Source organism: Sebastes umbrosus, chromosome 16 (genome assembly GCF_015220745.1).
Source record: "Sebastes umbrosus isolate fSebUmb1 chromosome 16, fSebUmb1.pri, whole genome shotgun sequence".
NCBI classification, from domain to species: domain Eukaryota; kingdom Metazoa; phylum Chordata; class Actinopteri; order Perciformes; family Sebastidae; genus Sebastes; species Sebastes umbrosus.
The window spans coordinates 26,042,992-26,062,272 of record NC_051284.1 but is presented as its reverse complement, the minus strand read 5'-3'; the positions used below and the strand labels follow the sequence as shown (position 1 = coordinate 26,062,272).

At 42.2% G+C, this 19,281-nt stretch overlaps 1 protein-coding gene across 4 annotated transcripts in view; it reads right to left on the bottom strand.

The window, feature by feature from the left end:
- slc8a3 (solute carrier family 8 member 3) overlaps nt 1-19,281 on the bottom strand; it is a 129,369-nt gene that overhangs the window by 104,887 nt on the left and 5,201 nt on the right. For all 4 annotated transcript variants that reach the window (XR_005203689.1, XM_037747345.1, XM_037747346.1 and 1 more), the window contains one exon: nt 12,194-14,061. Coding sequence is in view for 3 of the 4 variants with exons in the window: in XM_037747345.1 (XP_037603273.1) it covers nt 12,194-13,974 (1,781 nt within the window). In the remaining variant the exon portion in view is untranslated. The remainder of the gene's footprint in view (nt 1-12,193; nt 14,062-19,281) is intronic.

The window sequence follows — 19,281 nt, the reverse complement described above, 5'->3', positions numbered from 1 at the left end:
TCTGTTTGATAAATGAGCTGCACGAATAATCATTCATCAAAACTGCTGTAGATTCATTTTCTGTCGACAAAGAAAAAGAAAAAAGTGTGTCCCAACCAGAAATCACACTGAGAATGTGACACATCCATACTGTTTGAATGACAGGTGATCTCTGGGAAGTGTAGTGTGAGAAAAAGCCTCATACAATGAGCACCCAGCACCAAAGATGCCACAACCATACATGAAGAGGGATGACACAGATGAAGATTTTATGGAAAAGTGAACAGACTCATTTGAATTCATTCATTCAGCTTTACTGCCTCTCGCGAGCCTTCAGGGATGCTCACTGAAGCATTTTGTTTATTGGTCAGACGTCAAGAGCCGTGAGCCGAATTCACACGTTCTAATCACATTCTACATTTGAAAATTTGCAAACACACTCCGTGCCCTCATATGCTTTTCTATTGCTGTTTCAGGCATGAAAAATAAAGACAACGGCAGGTTAAAAAAAAAAAAAACGACAGCTCCTCTCATCTCTCGCTGCCTCTTGCAAAAACCCTGCTCGCTGTGCAACTCGGTGCAACCTTAGCTCCTCTCGCTGTGAGCCGTATCGATTTCTAGTCTTAATGCTGCTGCACTGTGCGTGGAGGAAGGTGCTGTGGAGCGGGACTGACCTTTATCAAAGTATGCAGATGCTGGATGTAGGTGCAGGGGCAGGGAGGGCACCTCCGCTGGCACCCCAGACTGTCACCCTGGCAGGCAGGGATGAAATGAGAGCAGCGACCTGTATTGAACGCACCGCTCTTCATCTCTCTTTCAACTGCAAACCTGCATCCAAAACTACCTAGAAACAAAATGAACTGTTGTGTGGGGACAGAGGGGTCGTAGTTAGAGATAGTCCTGACTAGAGACAATTAGTTAGTTGATTGATTGATTGATTGATTAGTCAATTGACAGAAAAATAAACGACAACTGCTTTTTTTCATATGTTAAAGTTAACTGAAACTAGACTGTCAAAACAGAGTACAAGGCTGGACTGTGTACGGTCAGTCTACATTTGTGGCTAAATTGTTACACGAACAGTCAGTGGTCATGTCTATAATGTTAAATCCAGTAATGATACAGTACATGTCCACAGCCTCCGTCCTTTCCACGCTTCCCATTCATTGTTTATGTCTAAGCAGCCGTGCAATGCATTCTGGAAGCGTTGTGGCGCGATTCGAGAGACGGGGCGTCACGTTGGCCGCTCCTCATTTGCATAAAGTTGAGGTCTAGGCTACTTTATGCAAATCAGGGGCGTCCGGCGCGACTCGCCACCTCTGGACACTCACTAGAAACTTTTAAACTAACCATTGTTGATCAAAAATAAAGACAGATTTCGCAACTGAATGGCTTATTTCTCACATAAAATGTCTTCAGAAACACATTTCGGTGAACTATTTTCATGATATAAGTTTCCAAACGTTCTCCAGAACCATGTTGGTTCCAGTTTGAAAGCTGGGAGCAGCAGCCCACGAGGGAAAGCCTTCGTCCAATCCGGTGCCTAGTGCCTTGTGTCTAGTGGCAGCCCATCAAGCGTCCAATGCTGGGAACAGAGGCGATCACTCGTGCAGGTGAGTGGAACCGCTGACACTCCCCCCCTGAAATTGTAAACGAAGGACTGCTCCCACCTTTTCATTTTGAAAGAGCAACAGCCAATGAGGAAACTCCAACTTCATCACTCAGCGACAGACTTTTGCGTTTGTCAGGCTGGCACTCTGTCGTCCAGCCAAAAGTTAAATTTACTGAATGAAATACAATTATAAAAGTTTTAGGTTTTAGACTGTTGATCAGATAAAACAAGCAATTAGAAGATGAAGAAGAGTAGAGAAGAGGAGTTTAGGCACAAATTGAAGAGCAGAGGTTGAGATATTCTGACTTTACAGCACCCAAAATGGGTACAGCTCCCAAAATACTAGATCCTACATTTCCCACAATGCAACACAAAAGCATCTACTGCCTGGCAAACACCCATGTCCTTCAAGCACTACACCTCCAGTCTCTAATACAAGCTTTCTGTTAAAACTGTGCAACCTCGAATCCCCCGCTGAGATTTCCTTTTCTTGGTTTTCCCTTTTCGTTGACACACTTCCACAATTTGTGACGTCAAGCTGTCGAAATCACAGCCAATAAAAAATTCCCACATTATCCTACTTGTCACCTCCAGGAGGCCGACATGAGAAGTTTTTTTTTCCCAGCAGGCAGTTCCTATTTACAGCACATCTGATGTGACTGAAGGCATCATCAGAGTACTTGAGCTGTCTACTCACAAACTAGCTCACACTAATTAAAGAAACATGTCTGATACCACAGCGTGCTCGGGTTTCAGGCTGCGGACGACCACAACATCGGCTGTTAAGCGGGTCCTTTTGCAGTGTGGATGTTTCGGTGTTGAATATGACATGATTTGGGAGGATGTTATTTGTGTTTTGCAGAAGAGCTTCAGGATTATAATCAATCAGCAGGACGGCAAAATTAAGAAAATAAAGCAAATGTTTAAAAAGCGAACAGAATTATCCTTTGGAGCTAAATACAGTTTAAAGAGGACCTATTATGCTTTTTCACCTTTCCTTTAGTGTGTTAAAACTTTTTTGTGCATGTAAAAGGTCTGCAAAGTTACAAACTCCACACCAAAGGAAGTTACTCTCCCCCACAGAAACACTGCTCCTGAACTGCCTCAAACACCTTGCTTGAAGTCCGGCCTTTTCTTCCATAACATGGTGATGTCACCAAGTAACACATTTGCATAATACCTGCCTAGCGGCTAGTTTGGCACGCCCTCAAACAAAGCTAGTTAGAGCAGAGCTGGAGCGGAGTCCGAAGAGTTTGGTTCGGTTGACCAATCACAACACAGTGGGCCAGCTGACCAATCAGAGCAGACTCTGCTGTTCCTCAGACAGAGCACAGCCGGTCGGAGAAAAAAAATAAAGTTCTTTGAACATTAAAGCACGTAAACATGTTCCAGTAGAAACCTTAAAGACAAGTATGCACCTAAAAATAAGCATAATAGGTCCAAATTGCAATATACCTACCACTAGTGGTATCCAGCTACGCAGGCAGATTTGGTTTAATTTGCAGGTTTTAAGATATCTGTTCCTAAGACTTCTGCCCCAACCACAAATACAGTGCACTGAAAATGACATTAAAACAAGACTACAGTAAGCGTCTGCAGCCATGCTGTGAGGCTGTACTTAGGCACAGTGGTGCTTTGAATTAAATGCTAATGTCAGCATGCTAACATGCTCGCAATAACAATGCTAACACGCTGATGTTTCGCAAGTAATGTTAAACTAACATTTGCTTATTACCATTAAACACAAAGTAAGGCTCACGCTGATGGGAATGTTACTAGTTTTGCAAGTTGGTGGACATTAAACAAAGTACTGGACAAGTTCATATTTTCACCTGATGATGGCGCTAGAGGAAAAGTCAGGGGATGTTATTACAGTTCATCCCGGGGTGAACATGCATGTCTGAACCAAAATTCATGATCCAATATATGGCTACATGGCTGGATACCATCAGCGGTAAGTGAGAAAATATGTATTTTTTTTTTATAATTTGGGTGAATCGACCTTTTAATGTAAAACAATCCAACCTGAATACTTTGATTTGACCCACCACATCATCACTCCACATTCAGCTTTACATTCCTCCAACATGAGTTGATGAGAAGAGTTTACAGCATGATTGCTTTAAGGCAAATAAACGCTGATGCATATGTATTTTGGGGGGAAAGATCCCCCTGATCTCTGGAGGATCCATTCTGTGAAAGTATTAGCATTTTGTCAACTGAGCACTTAAAATAACTCACTTTACAGAGAGACTTATTTAAAGTTTGCACTATCAATCACTGTGTAAGAGCAGGCGCCATGTCCTATATTTTCAGAATAAAAGTGAATTATAAAACAGTGCAGACTGTTTATTTGTTAAAACATTGTGGCTAAATGCTTTGACAGTCAAATGGGTCAAACTGATGCACTTACCTCCATCCTAACTCTATTAGGCTGGAGAAGATTGTCAAAAGTTTGGGGAGCCTGAATATATGATCCCTAGTCAGATTTACACACAAACACTCAGGGGGAGGCTCGGCGCTGGCGACACGCCCTGCACTGAATCGTGTTATAAATAAGCTTTAACTTAATTGCATTCCCCCAACTGGGAGGAACAAACGCAGGGCCAGCATATTTATTGCCACTCAACCTAGGTGCGTGAATCAGTGTGTGTGTGTGTGTGTGTGTGTGTTTCTGTATAATATTTGTGAGAAGGAGCCAAAGTGCAAAAGCTACAATACGTTTGCTAAGATAAGAAATGTTCTCATGAATCTTCCAGTTACTGTACGTCTTTGGATGTGTTAGGACCTGTGTTTTTATGTGCGTGTGTTAACAAACTGATCTGAGATGATAGCAGAAGGAAAGGTGTTTAGTGGTACGGAAACAATTTCATGCCATTTTACAGCCAGTAATTCCTACTAAGGATGCATTCACTACTCCACCACAAAGGGCTTGATTTTAGCAATGCTAAGTGCGGCCAGATGTTGGTCGACTGCTTTGGTCCAGACCAAAATATCTCGGCTACAGGGGCTGCCATCTTGAGATTTTGACGTTATTTGGAGCCAGTGTCTGCGCAGTAGTGATCAGGGGGGCTGGAGCTGTGCTATCAAGGTCCCGCCCCCACACCTGCCCGAGCCAATCAAGAGCCAAGTACGGACGCAGCTTGTTAGCGTGAGCCACCTAGCTGCTACGTTAGCGTTTGGCTAGAAAGACACAACAACCATAACATCTCTATAACTACATTCATGATCAATCTGACTCTTGTTCTATTACACAGACGCATGGCGGTTATTGAAAGTTAAAGTTACATCTCTTCTTTTGTATAATTCTGGAGCCTCTGGCTGCGACTACTTCACTCAGAGCAGCTGTCAATCACGATGTCTCACCTCCTTTTGATACCATCAAATAACTAATTAAAACCAAACTTATCCGAAAAATGAACACTTGAACATCCATCAGCGTGATAAGAACTACCTAAAATTACTTTATTCATTACTTTTAGTTTGGCCCATGTCCCATCCACTAACATGGAGGAGGAGGGCTTTACGACCTATACTGCAGCCAGCCACCAGGGGGCGATCCAGATGTTTTGGCTTCACAGTCTACAGTCTACCCACAGTCGATGGTCCATACTGAAATATCTCAACAACTCTTTGATGGATTGATATGAAATGTGATACGTATATCGGCGGGGGCCTGGAGGATGGATCCTAATAACTTTGATGATCCAGTGACTTTTCATCTAGCGCCACCAGCAGGTCAAAGTTTTCACTTGTCCAGTGAAATATCTCCATATCTACAACATGGATTGGCACCACATTTTGTACATTCATGATCACCCCAAAAATGTATTGTAGGCTGATAACTGTGGTGATCCCCTGACTTTAGCTAAATCTATTGGCATCATCAGGAAAAAATTTCACTCTGTCCAGTACTTTGGTTCATGACTAAATACCTGCAAAACTAATGCCATTCCCATCAGCCTCAGCTGTACCTATCTACAAAACATTCACTTGTAAACCAAATTTTGCAGTTTTAACATAAATGTCTACACGTGTTTTGACGTCTGCAAGTCACTAAATCAGCCAGTACATCAAATTTTCTTAAGTTACAACAACTGGAATTAGATTTGTTTTGATCCCTTTGCTGCCAAAATCTCCGATCTGATAGAATCAACAAAACCAAAACTGTCCAAAAAAAGGAGCCACATGTGAGTCAGTGTGACTTTTGTTTACGAGCCCTGGTTCACTTTTAACCTGACGTAAACTGTAATTAGGCAAATACAAAAATACTACAAAACAAACTTCACCACATTACCAAAGAAAACAAAGTGTGATTGCACCCTGAGGCACTGTAAAAATACAAAGACACATTCCAATTATTGAGAGAACAAAAAGTATGAGGCTGGCATGAATAAAACAACAGAAGTAGAGCATTGAATATGATTAGCTGGTTGTGTGAGAGGGCTGGCTGCAGGGTGGTGGTGAGGTAAACCTCGCGGGTCTAAGATGGGATGTCTGCAAAAGTGCTGGCAGGGGGAAAAGCTGAGTGGTCAGCAGGATGGGGATCAGCGTGGACATGTGTTCTGTCAATCAGGAAGCCCAGAGGGGTGACAGCTATCCATTCAAGAGATATTAAGGAAAAAGGTTGGGTGAGGGCGCTGCGTGAGCTGGAGGAGCTGGAGGAGGTGGGGGAGATAGCAGGGGAAATAACGCAACCCCCTATGTGATGCTATTTATAAAAATACAAGGCAGGTTTACAAGCACAGGAGAGTCATGCTCATACAGGCGTGACCACAGTGGCAATTACTTTAGCTGATTCTGGTCTGTCCGCTGCACACCACTCATTTGTTTATGAATCCATCAGCGCCTAGTTAAACATCCACGTCTCCGGGGATGGAGCTTCTCCACCTAGCAGCTGTGTTATCTTCTCTGGGTCAAAGGAAACGGAAGCCTGCCACCTTAAGCCATTTAATATTCTCAGAAGCAAACTCGCTCTATACCGGCGGTTACCAACGTGGGGGTTGGGACCCCCTGAAGGGTCACAAGAGGATTAAAAATGTGTATTCAAATAACGCTGTTTAGTGTGGGATGAATGATCAACAATAATAACCCTGCAATAGTGGAAGCTGTATATATTAGTTGTTTTATGCATTGCTCTCTCTTTGTGCTCTAGTTTGCTAATCGCTGCAGCACTCACTTACAGTTTAAGTTTAATAACACAATTGTGTTTGAACACACAATTTAAAAAACACTATTGAAATACTTAATATTTTCAGCTCAGCATTTATTTAAAACAATATGAGAAGGAAAAAAATCATTCTCATTTTAATTAGTTGATCAAAAGAAAAATAAACAGCAGCAATTTTGATCATCGATTAATCATTTGATTCAGCTTCTCAAATGAAAGAATCTGCTTTTATATTATTGTAAATTAAATATCTGTTTGTCTGAAAAAACAAGCTATTTGAATATGTCTCTTTGAGCGGTTAATAATTGACACATTAAGCGATAGAAATTGAGTAATTGTTGTAGTCGTAGCCCTGCTCCCACGTCTACACTGAGGCTGCAGTATAACCTGTGATGATGGGTCACAAGTGGACGTTGTCTCATTTTAAGTGTCACAAGCCAAAAAGGTTTGGAGACATTAGGGGTGTAATGATACATCGATCTTGATCGATATATCGATTCAATGATCAACGATCCAATATCATTGAAGTGAAAACATCATCATCTTTCAGATACGCCTTTAATTTGAAATTCCCATGGCACGTCTGCGTCACCATTTCCGTCCCTCCTTCCTCCAGAGCCCAGTAATAAAATTGTCAAATCATATTTTTGTTGCTTTTTGTGAGTTGATATACTCTAAATGTAATTAATTGTGTTAAATGGGCATAAAATATAAGGCCCAGAATTGAATCTAATCAAAATTGTATCGTGGCGGACCTTGTGATATCAGCAAATATTGTATTGTTGTCCAAAGAATCAATATAATATCGGATCATGAGGAAAGTTCTGATTTACAACCCTAGGAGACACCCCAACATGTGTCCCTGTTGGCCATAGATAACCTATTAGGAAGCATTCTTTAACTTGAGAGTCACTGTACAGCTTTGTCCACCATTAAATGTACATTTAAGAGGCTCGTGGTGTCTCGATGAGGTTCATATCCGTTAGCTCGGAGCAGAGGCTCCGCCACCAAGAAACTATTAAACTTCATGCTTCGTGCTGAGAACTATTGTCTGGCTAAGAATTGGAGTGATGTATTCCAGAGCTCCAGATTAGGACTGTAATAAATTTCCACTCTGGTTGATAACAATGGGCCCAAAGTGTGTCAAAAGAGATTGAGAGTCAATGCCTTGTAAAACAGGGCGAGAGAGAAAGGAAGAGCATGAGAGCTGGAGCATTATGAGGTCTAATTGTCCTAAAGGACATCAAAAAAAGCCCTCGCCCTTTAGACACTCTGCCCTCATTTAGTCATCACAATTAGCAGCAAGGAGGAAAACAGTTTTTACCGTGTGCCAAGGAGGGAATCCTTTTGTTGTTTTCAACATTTATGCAAAATGAAAATAAACATAACATTTCCATTGTCAATTTCAGCTGGAATATGAATGCGAAGGAGAAGGAGGCAAATAAATTCTGTATTTTTTCATGTCGCGAGCGCGAAAACGACCCCGAGGAGAGCTTTCGAGGCAGCAGAAGAAACATCATTGTAATTATGCCTTTTAGCGAATATTCTACACATTCATCCCCTTTGTTTTGTGTATGGAAATGTTCTCATGAATCTTCTAGTATGCTTCTGGATGAAGCTGTCACTTCCACTGCTCCTCTTTGTCTTTTTTCTTTTTTTAATGGATGCACACAGAATCTAATTCATCACTATCCGAGTGTAATTATGGAAATTTCTGTAGATTTGTTGGGAGTTCTGTAACAGCAGTCTGCCATTTCTACAAAAGATACAGAAGTCTCTGAAGGGGGGGAGGGAAGATTTTCATATTAATGCTCGAGCGTGATCATGCATATGAACTATTCTCATTGTTTCGACTGCTTAACTGAATAATACCCTGTATGAGAAATCTATCATTCCTCTCTATAGTTAGTGCATTAATCAGCACTGACTGTGTGAGTTTAGCGTAATATCCACAATATGTCTTGTGCTGTCCGTCTGCAGTTAAAGTCACATCTTGTTAGTTTATACCCTGCCTGCGTGTTCACATACCGTACATCAACAAGTCCATTTCCTTGACATTTATTCCACAGATGGTGATTTTGACACTTATTATTTCGTTATCATATTATTTTTTCTTTGTAAGCGCACGGCCACGTCTTTGCAATGCCACTGAAATGTCAGAGTTTACATTTACAACATTTACAACTGATTTAAAAGCAACAATATGGTTTTAGTTCTCGCTAAAAGGATCAAAAGGTCACACAATATGACCTTTGGCCCCGTCTTTAACCCCGAACAATTCATCTACATGCAGTGGTTTGATTAAATAATAAATCTTCACGTAGAGGTATGTTTATAGAACGGATGTTCAGTTTACATCCATCCCATACCACTCCCTGGATTGAGATGGTTTATAGCAGGGCTGCTCAAAGTGGGGCCCGCGGGTAGGGCTGTTGCACTGCAATACTGCAATACCGTGCTATTGACAAGCCAACCACAACTGCGATGTTCACTTTTTTTTCTTTTTTGAATTCTTTGCAATGGGAGCGCTGTGTAGTTACTCTATGCTAAACGCCAGCAAGGTGACGTGGCGCTGAGGGTCTATTCTGTGCAGAGCGCTGCACGTATGGTGTTTTTTTTCTGGTCGCCGAGAGTTGAAGAATGTTCAACTTTGGGTAAAACACTGCGCTCGTCACTTTCACTTTTTACCCGGCCGTCCAATCGCAATGGATGAGGGGCGGGACAAATACCACAAAGACCAACCGTCACATCCTACATGTACCTGCTGGCTACAAGTGCTGAACAACAACAACGAAGGAGAAATTAATACACATAGGCCGGCGGGTCCGTCCTCCCTCCCTACATATTTCAGCCTCCCTTCAACCAGAGCAAGTGTGCTGACATTTTGATATTCCGTATCATAGCAACCAGACGCAAGAAAAAAGCGCCTCAGCTGAAAATAACACTGCCCCTCGTTGCCCTTCTGTGTTCTTTGTAATTAGTTTTAAAAAGCAACGATATACGCAATAATAGCCTAACAATTAAGCATATTTATATAGCACTAAAATCTGGATAAATTAAGTAATTCGCATTGCCCTTTTGAGACAGTAATTTATTCAAGAGGTCTGATTTAGCCCGCCAGATGTTTCTAGTAAAAAGAAAAAAATATTTAAAAAAAATTCTAATATAAATCACTGTTTATGCTGTTTTATTTTTTTGGCATTTGGTGGTAAAAATGCTCTTTAAATATGTAGCATACCTAATTATGAATTCTGTTTTATAATCTGAGCATGGCGGGCAGAATAACAATTGTGTAGGAAGTCAGTTTGCCATGAGTGAAGTAAGAAAAAAATGGAAGCAGAGACAGAAGGCATTTCAATTAAGGGAAGTTGGGATCCCTGCACCATTTTGCATCTTAACAATACTATAAAATATAAATGTATTTGCTTTTGGCCCGTGGTCCACCATTAAGTTCCAGTTTTGGCCCTCTAAGTGAAAAAGTTTGGGCACCTCTGGTTTAAAGGAAATACACTTATTTTCTTACTTTCTTGCTGTGTTAGATGAGAAGATTGATCCTTGAATAAGAGGGGTGACTAGACACAGGTCCTTACTTTTCATTTGAATGTTCTGAAGCAATTATTAAATTATTAAATTATTAATTGTCCATAAAGTCGGATTCTTCTCCCGGATCGTTTTTACACGAGTCCTCTCTGTTATATTGAGATGTTCTGAAGCGATAATTATTTGACCATAAAGTGTGATTGTTCTCCCAGATCACTACTAGCATGAATCAGATGACAGCGGAGCGCTGCTGCACTATAAGAACATCTAACTCGCAGAACGATGCGCAACACAATGAACGGATCGATAGACCAGCATTCCCCCCACAATGCCAACAACATCACCGCAGTCTCACAATAATAGTCTTTCTCCACATCCCTCCCCTCTACTCCCCTGGCAGCCTTCAGGCCTGGCCCATAAAGCGTCTCTCACATAAATCAAGCGAAACCCTGAGAGCTCAGCGGGCCCCAAGAGCACGCTGATCACCCCGACACTCATTCCCCCCGCCGCCGGTCTCCTGGGCTGCCTCAGCCCTCAGGAACCCACACCCTGGAGCCCATACCCTGCCAGTGAGCCACAGCACGCTGGGAGGGTCCTGATTGGTGGTGGTGGTGGTTGTGGTGGAGAGAGGGGGGGGGATGTCACAGAGGCATGTCACTTTGATTCAGAGCCTGCAGACTAATGTGTGAGATGCAAGCGGATGCAAGCTGTGATATAAACAAATCAATATTTCTCAGGCGCATTTCTGTACACATGCCAGTATCCCAGAGCACCGCCTTGCACGCACGGGACAAAAGGCTGTAGTATCATACAATACATGATGGCCCCCGATGCTATTTGTACTACAGCGCAGTATGTCGCTGTTATTGCAACACCGCCAAATAAGCCCACTCTGTTGTAATGTGTTTCGTAGTGCAGTTTTGTACACAGATGGTACAGCTGACAAGGCTGCATAACATACGCAATTTACATAAAACATCCCAATTACTCTCATAGATGCTTACTACCACACTGCAAGCTCTTTTAGCATGACTGCCCCCAGAAGGAATCAAACCTCCAGTCGTGTCATTCATTATATTACAGTCTAACCTAAAAGACCGCCATGTACTGATTATACGGCCTGAGCCTGCATGGCCTCTGACCATTCTCTCTTTGTTATACTGTTCCTATTCTTCCATGCTGCTTTCTTTCAACTGGAGCAGACATGATACAGAAACAATAAAAAAGAAAGAAGAAGAGCAAAAACACAGAGAGTGCGACAAAACAAAAGCAGCAGGGATTAGAGAGGCAAGGATGTGTTACTTAAGGACTTCCTGTTTCCACAGTTGTGTGACGAATCCCAAAGTTGAATCCCCATTGCATGCGACACACACAGAATCGCTACCAAAGCGCTTTGATGAGAGCAAAATCTCTTGACAGGAAAACAAGGGGGATGTAGAGTGCACGCTCAGATGAGAGGGGCACGCTGTCTAACCATGTAAAGAAAAAAGTGTTTAAAATTCACATTGATTTGTGCAAACAGCACATGAATAGGTTACCAAAGTATGCTCTAAATTAAATATTGTCAAGAGGCAAAGACGACAACATCTTTGTATCAAAAGCAATGAGACGCATGTCTGGCAGATTGCTGAATAGCTTTGAAGCTAGCTTTCATATCTTATATACTGTAGCTATCGTTTCTTGACAGGTTTATCACCATCAAACCGCAACTCAAATACAAAACACACAAATCAATGGGATGCAAAAAACAAGCACGCAAAGAAAACAACTTATTTATGAATCCTAAATGCACTTCAATAACCTTGGTTGATTAAAAGTCAGCAATAATAAATCGCCAGCAACACATTAACAAAAAGCAACTGCCGCATATGAGAAAAGAGTAGCTTTCTTACCAGGTCTCGTCGTTCTTGAACTCCAGCTCTCCGTAGGTGTCTTCGAAGTCCTCCCCTCCTCCTTTGGCGAGTCCTTCCACGCTGCGATAAGGCACAATGACCGTCCCCCTTGCTCCAGAAGTCCTCAGCACTTTCACTTCCATAATACCCATGCTCTCACTGACGTGCACCGAGTGGCTCTCAAAGGTGAAGATGCCCGAATGGTCGTCATCCAGAATGGTCACGGTGGCCACAGTGGGGAAGCCCAGCATGGCCTTTGGGTACGGGAGACTGTTGGGGGACAGCACCTCGTCCTCTGTCTCCAGGACGCGCAGATTACCGAGACGCACAAAAAAGTGCTCGTCCTCTTCAAAGATGTCGTCGTCTATGATGCCAATGTTTATTTCCCTGATCATCTCTCCTGGTTTGAACACTATCGTACCCTCTGAGAACTCGTAGTCGGCCCCAGCGTTGGCCGAGCCGTCCTCCGTCTTATAATCCACGTAGATCGTCTTGTTGATGTCGCCGCCTTTTCTGGTGATGGAAAGAATGGCGGCGCCGCAGTTCTCGAGGCACTGGTAGACGGCGGGCTCAAACGCAATTCGAGACACGTACTCTTCTGGCTCCTCCACGTGCACCTCCTGCACGCTGATGCTCTTCTTCGCTTGCTCTGCGACGTGTTTCTTCAGGATGTTCCCCGCGCCGGTCATCATGCGTGTAGCTTGGATGCGGTAGAAGGCACGGCTCTTTTGCTGGTGCGAGAGGGCGTAGTAGTTGGCCATCTCAACCAGCTGATCCAACTCTTTCTCGGGGTGCTTCTGTTTCAGGTCTTTCAGGATTCGGATCATGTCGCGCCGGGACTCGTCTACTTCTTTGCTCTCGATCAGACCGATAAGGTTGCTCGCCACGCCTCCGTCCATGAAGTGGGAGTTGACCATTTTGCCGTCCATCTCAATCCCCTTGGAGCGTTCTGCCTCCGTCTCGATGATGACGCCCCTGTGTTTGTCAGTGCGATACTTCTTGTGCATGAACTTGTAGAAGAGCAGTCGTCTGTCCGCTACCCACGCAAGGGTTACGCATATGGGGAAGAAGGCCAGTGTGAGTAGACCCTCCCAGACCTGGACTACGTTGGGAGAAAACACTGCCAGAATCATGTAGAGCCAGATGTAAGCAAAGATGCTCCAGCCCGCAGTGACAAAGAACACTCTGAGGTGTTTGACCTTGCGTACCTCTCCTTGAGGAATGACAGAAACGCAGAGGCCAATGATGACAAACATATTGAAAGCTGCACTCCCAACAATTGTGGCGGGCCCGAGCTCTCCAGAGACGAACCCATGTCCACAAACCTCAATCAGAGAGAGCAGAATCTCAGGGGCGGAGGAGCCCAAGGCCATGAGGGTGAGGTTCGAGACCGTTTCATTCCACACCCGAATGGTGGTGGTGGTTGTCTCCCCATTGGGCCTTTTGATGACAAGTTCCCTCTCCTGGGAGGTGATGACCTCAATGGCCCCCATGAAGCGGTCTGCAATGATGGACACCCCGAGAAACATGTAGATCATGGCCACAAAATACACAATGACCCGTGCGATCTTGTCTCCCATGGAGGGATCCTCGGGATACCAGATGGGCAGGATGATCCCCGCATGACATTTGGAGTTTCCCGAGCAGGTCGCATTGCTGGGGGTCAGCAGAGGGCTCGGAGTTGTCCGGGCCTCTGTACAAAGGAAGGCTACAGCCACAGAGACCAGCCCCAACCAGAGGCAGGCTGACGACCCCGGCTTTACAGGCCGTGAACCCTCCATGCACCCTCCTTCGTCTCAAGGGTCCTAACCACACTGATAGTCCCCCTGGGATCCAGCACTGGGCTGTGCTTTTTCTCCACCCACCACCTAAACACAACACACAGAAACAACAGACATTACATGGATGCATACAGTATATTTATTTACACCATGGTCTGGGTGAATACTCGATTCTGATTGGCTGCAGGGTGTCCATTAATTCCTGATAATGTACACCGACTAAGTAGTTCCAATGAAACTGTCTGTTCACCATTCTAAATGAATGTGCTGGCGACAAAAAAATTGGAATATCTTATTTATAACACCGAGTTTAACGTTTATGCTAACATTATGCTAATCAAGATTTTGTGAAAATCTCTGAGCGGACTAGAAATATCTCTCGACTAACTATCTCTCCCGTTGCCAAGTCGTATCTAAGGTTCGTTCTATTCACTGGAGCAGTGAACAACGTTTCCATTGCATAAGAACCTTATGAGATGGTAATGATCATTACAGGTATTAGCAAACCTTCAGGGTTACCAGGGAAACTGAGTTATGGCTTGCGAAAAACTTCAGATTTTGGTTGCAAAACGCATGAAAATATAAACTTAATGGTTTACATTTTTTTTCCTTTGGCAAGTGACCATGGTATAAGCGGGATAATGCCCTTCAAGGTGTCCATAGTTAAGAATTAATTGAATACATGGAGGCAACCGTACGACGCGCCATTAATTTCTGATAACGGACACCTTGTCAGACATTATCCCTTACATATATTTAAGACACAAAGAGTTTACTCTCATATGATAAAAACAGCTTTCAAACAGGGATAACAGCAGTAAAACAATTGTTGCTTTGCATATTTTTACTGGATAGATAAATGCATCTTCTGCTCAATAAATATGTATTGTACTTTCTTTATGCATTACTCATTAAACATAATAATTCAGTAATTAATGTAGTCACATAATGGAATGGTTATCCAACCATTGGGTACTTTCATGTTGTTTTAAATCCCAAGTTTCAGGAGTAGTATTAGTACAAGTATGTGAGACTGTGTTTGCATTTGACAAGGAGAAACACGGAGAAATACACACTGTGTCTGAAGCAAGAAAAGAATTCAAACGATCCCAGTATCCTTCTGTAAGACTTCTTTACAAACAGCAGTCATGAGACCATTATGTTATCTTTGAGAGGCGGGCTGGAGAATACTTCCCCATGCTTAGAAATTCATGAGATTTTCAGGTCTGTAAACCACTATGTGAACAATGGAGATAACATTAGTTTAATAAAATCATAGCCTGCGGGCTCATTTCTAATCATAAAGTTTATTTTCAGTTTAGATGTGGATACGTGCGCCCAATAATGTGGATTTGAGCGTGATTGTCTGAGATCTCGGGGGTAATACACAGCTCTGAACCAAACAGCTCGCTCAGCAGGCGTGCAATGTTGCCAAACTAAGCACTGTCCAAAATGTCGCATTGGCAAAAAAAACAAAAAAAAAAACAGCAGAGGGGAGGCAGGAGACCGTCAAGAAGCAAACTGAAACAAAGGGTACAGATGTCCCGTCCAAATTCATTACAGACTGAGCTCTAAATGCACACTTACCACTTCCGCAAGAGAGAGCAGCATTACAATAACAATGCAGACATTGTCTGAATTCATAAAAGCTAAGGCTAAGCATCTTACGCACCTCTTCAGCTCTTATGAGATAGGACTTGACAATTGTTTTTGATGCTAACAGCTGAGGCCAGAGGCAACAGGAGCAAGAAGAACCACCACAAACTTAGAAGATGTGAGCTGCTTTAAGAGATAACACAGGGGATTTATAATAAAGGCTCTCTCCTCGGTGGCACCTGTTATTATGTTGTGGTTCAGGAGGATGGGTGGGGTCCCTCTGCAGCCTCCACCACACCTTTGGGCCGCTGAGACAGTCTAGTCTGAATCATCTCTTCAGAGAAATACAGTCTGTGTAAGTTAATCATTCTGTCCAGAATTCACTGGAGGATTAAAAAATGTTTTCTTACTGTCACACTTGTTTCCCTTTGCTTTTGTTGAGCTAAATGTAGTTTGAATTTTTCCTACATTTTGTACCTTAAAGTGCATTCTTGTGTTCTGATTCCTGGTTAAAGAGTTGATTACCTCTGAGCCCGCCCGCACTAAAAAATGTGTACAGTACGCACTCATGGCACTTTAAGGCACTTTGGATAAAAGCATCCATTAAATGGCATATGTTCTGCTGCGTAATGCAGATTTCTTATTTGATTTAAGTCTTGTGCAGTACACTGGATCTGAAGACTTTTTAAATAACTCCCGACTACTTGAACTCCCAGGTGATATTTTTGGAAACGATATCTATCATCCAGATGGACCACTGGCCAGTTTGGATAGCTGACAAATTTTTCAATGGAGATGTGAGACGAACAGGAGCTGGCATATTTGAAGCACCCACACCAATTTATTTTAAAAGCCAAATATTGTCTCTGGAACCTGAGAAGTGTGAACACACACACATCTAATGTCTGCAAAAAAACTGGCAAAGTTTCTGTCAACGTCTTGTGTGCAAACTCAGGCTTTAGCAAAACCAATTAATACATTCTGGAATAAATTATTCCTAATATTTCCAATTTAATGGTTCATAGATACAAATAATTGCACCACTATCAGTATTACAATGATGTCTTTTTAAGAGTTCATAACCTCAATAACATTCAGAGAACTATGTCTTTCCAGAAGTGCTTTTTTTCGAGGTGATAAAACTTAAAAATGCAGGCTATCTCAGCTTGAAATGAGATTCCTCAGATGTTAAAAAAAGATGTTGATTGCAGAGCAGCAGCACGCTGATCTGGAGGATAGAAAAGGGGATGACAGCAAACGGCAGCAGAAGCGAGAGACAAGGAACTTAAATTTAACTGAATCAGCAGAGCCATTTATATGGACAGGAGCCAGCTATGCAATCCCTGAGAGAACTGACACAAACAAACACAACAGGGAAATAATTGAGTGACAAAGTTGTAACTTAATGAGAGAAAAGTTGAATATGAAAACTATGGATTGTGCAGCTGTTTGGACTTTTGCATCTGTCTGAAAGTTTTAGGAATGAAGATGTGCAATGCTTAAATTACAGTCATAAACCTCTACCAATATGTACTGTAAATGCCCTTTATTTAAAAAGTGATGTGCTTTTGAAGGAGCCTAAAGGAAGTGCCTCTTCCTGTTTTAGAATCAGAGCAGCACTGCTGACCTGCTAGCTTCTCCCTGTCTGTTTTATTGCATGGTGGCTCGCTGGGTGGATGGGCAGAAACTGCAATGAGGCAGAAACAGACGAAGCATCCAGAATTTAAAGGCTAGAGAGACTCTCAGTATGTTACAACCTGGGGACGGGAATGATTAAATGACTGGTTGTTTAATTATAAGGTGATATACAAGAAGAAGATCGTCCTAAATCCAAAGTGTCGACTCACTTATTTTATACTTCATCATTTGTAACCTGATCCAGCTCACAAAAAAAGCAACATGATTCAAGATTACTCCATTGTTGACGTGGAAAAACAGTTGCCTATATTTACACAACTAGCACAAAGCAATATTAGCATTTATTTGGAGTCATGTTTCTGTCCACATGACTGTAAATCCAATATTAACTCTTCTTTTAGCTCCGTTTTGGTCTCCACCAACTCCTGAGGGAAATATCAGTGAAAGAGACAGTGTGTAGCAATTAGGGGGATCTTTGAGCATAAATGGAATATAATATTAATAAGTGTGTTTTCTTAATGTATAATCACCTGAAAATAAGATTTTGTTTTATTAGGCTACCTTAGAATGAGCTGTTTATATCAAAATATGTAGAGGGTCCTCTTCACGGAGCCAGCTGCCATGTTTCTACAGTTGCCCAGAACAAACAAACCAAACACTGGCTCTAGTTCTCCTACACGCATGACAAGTTTCAGTTGGTTGCAATCTGCAACCTCACCGCTAGATGCCACCAAATCCTACACACTGCACCTTTAAAACAGCTGCCTGCATGCTACAGTCGAAAAACCCCCCTATGAGAGCCTTGAGAGTGAACCAGATCACCAAAACAATGAAGTGAAATCACGACAAGTGATAGTGGTCACGTGATCCGTTGTGAATATATAAATACTGATTACAGCAGCTTTAAATGAGCTGAAATGTACTCTCCTTTTAACACTTCACTGTAGCTTTAATGCAGCCAGTTGGATACTCATGTCTCTACTGTATGTGTGAATGTGTGTTATTATCAGAGCATGGAAGGGGGAAAGAGCTGAAAAAGAGTAAATGTGCTCAGTCAGCCTACCCTGGATAAACAGAGGCACATCAAAATGGCAAACAAGCCAAATACCCATAAATCCAAGAGCAAACTACCAGAGTGACACAGAGAATATTAAAGATATAAAGGCCATACAGTAACACTGGACGGAGGGATTCAATTGCCTGTTAACTACTTCCTGCCGTGTCCCATTAGACATATAAATTTCACAAGCTGAATAAAGTCACGCTCAGAAAGATCATTTTGTAATTGTAAACTATAGTTGTGCTCATTTCCGGGTCTCCCAAGAGACACATTAGATATTTGCACTTTTCTAAGTAGTAAATTTAATCTTTTTTATTGTGCATGAAGAAATGAATTCCTCACCCCTGAATTTTACTCAGTAAGGCCCTAATATTGCTACTAGTACCACTACTACTTCCTCTATTACTGCTGTTATTAATATGATTACCAAAGCATTACTACTGCATGTACTAACATGAATAAAACTGCTACCAACTACTACCACCACCATTATTAGTACTTCTACTAGCCTTCTTAGTAAGACTACCATGACCTGAAATGACACAAGGCTGTTAGAGGGGTACTCCAGCTTTTTACTATTTCACTTCTATAACAACCGTCTCCTGTAAGTTACGTTTATAGTACTAATTTGCAACATACATGATTTGAAAGAAAGAAATGTATAATGCCATGCAGATTATGATTTTTATCAACACAATGATGAAATGTTAAAGTATCCAACAAGTCGCCAAATGTTAATACTGAAAGTATCAGTAAAATGTTCACTGACAATGTTTTTCATTTTTTTCTCTGCAATATCCATAGCAACTAAAGCATTATTTCACTTATTTAGGTCACATTCAAGCACTCACAGCACTTAGTTAAAGGCTGGCCCACACTAAAAGATTATTCAGATCTTAACAGATACTGAAAATGTGAGAGATCCCACACATAACGACATGTAATGATGAATAATTTGCTATTTTGCATCCTCGGGGGTTCCCCCCTCACAACAGGATATCGTAAATATTGAA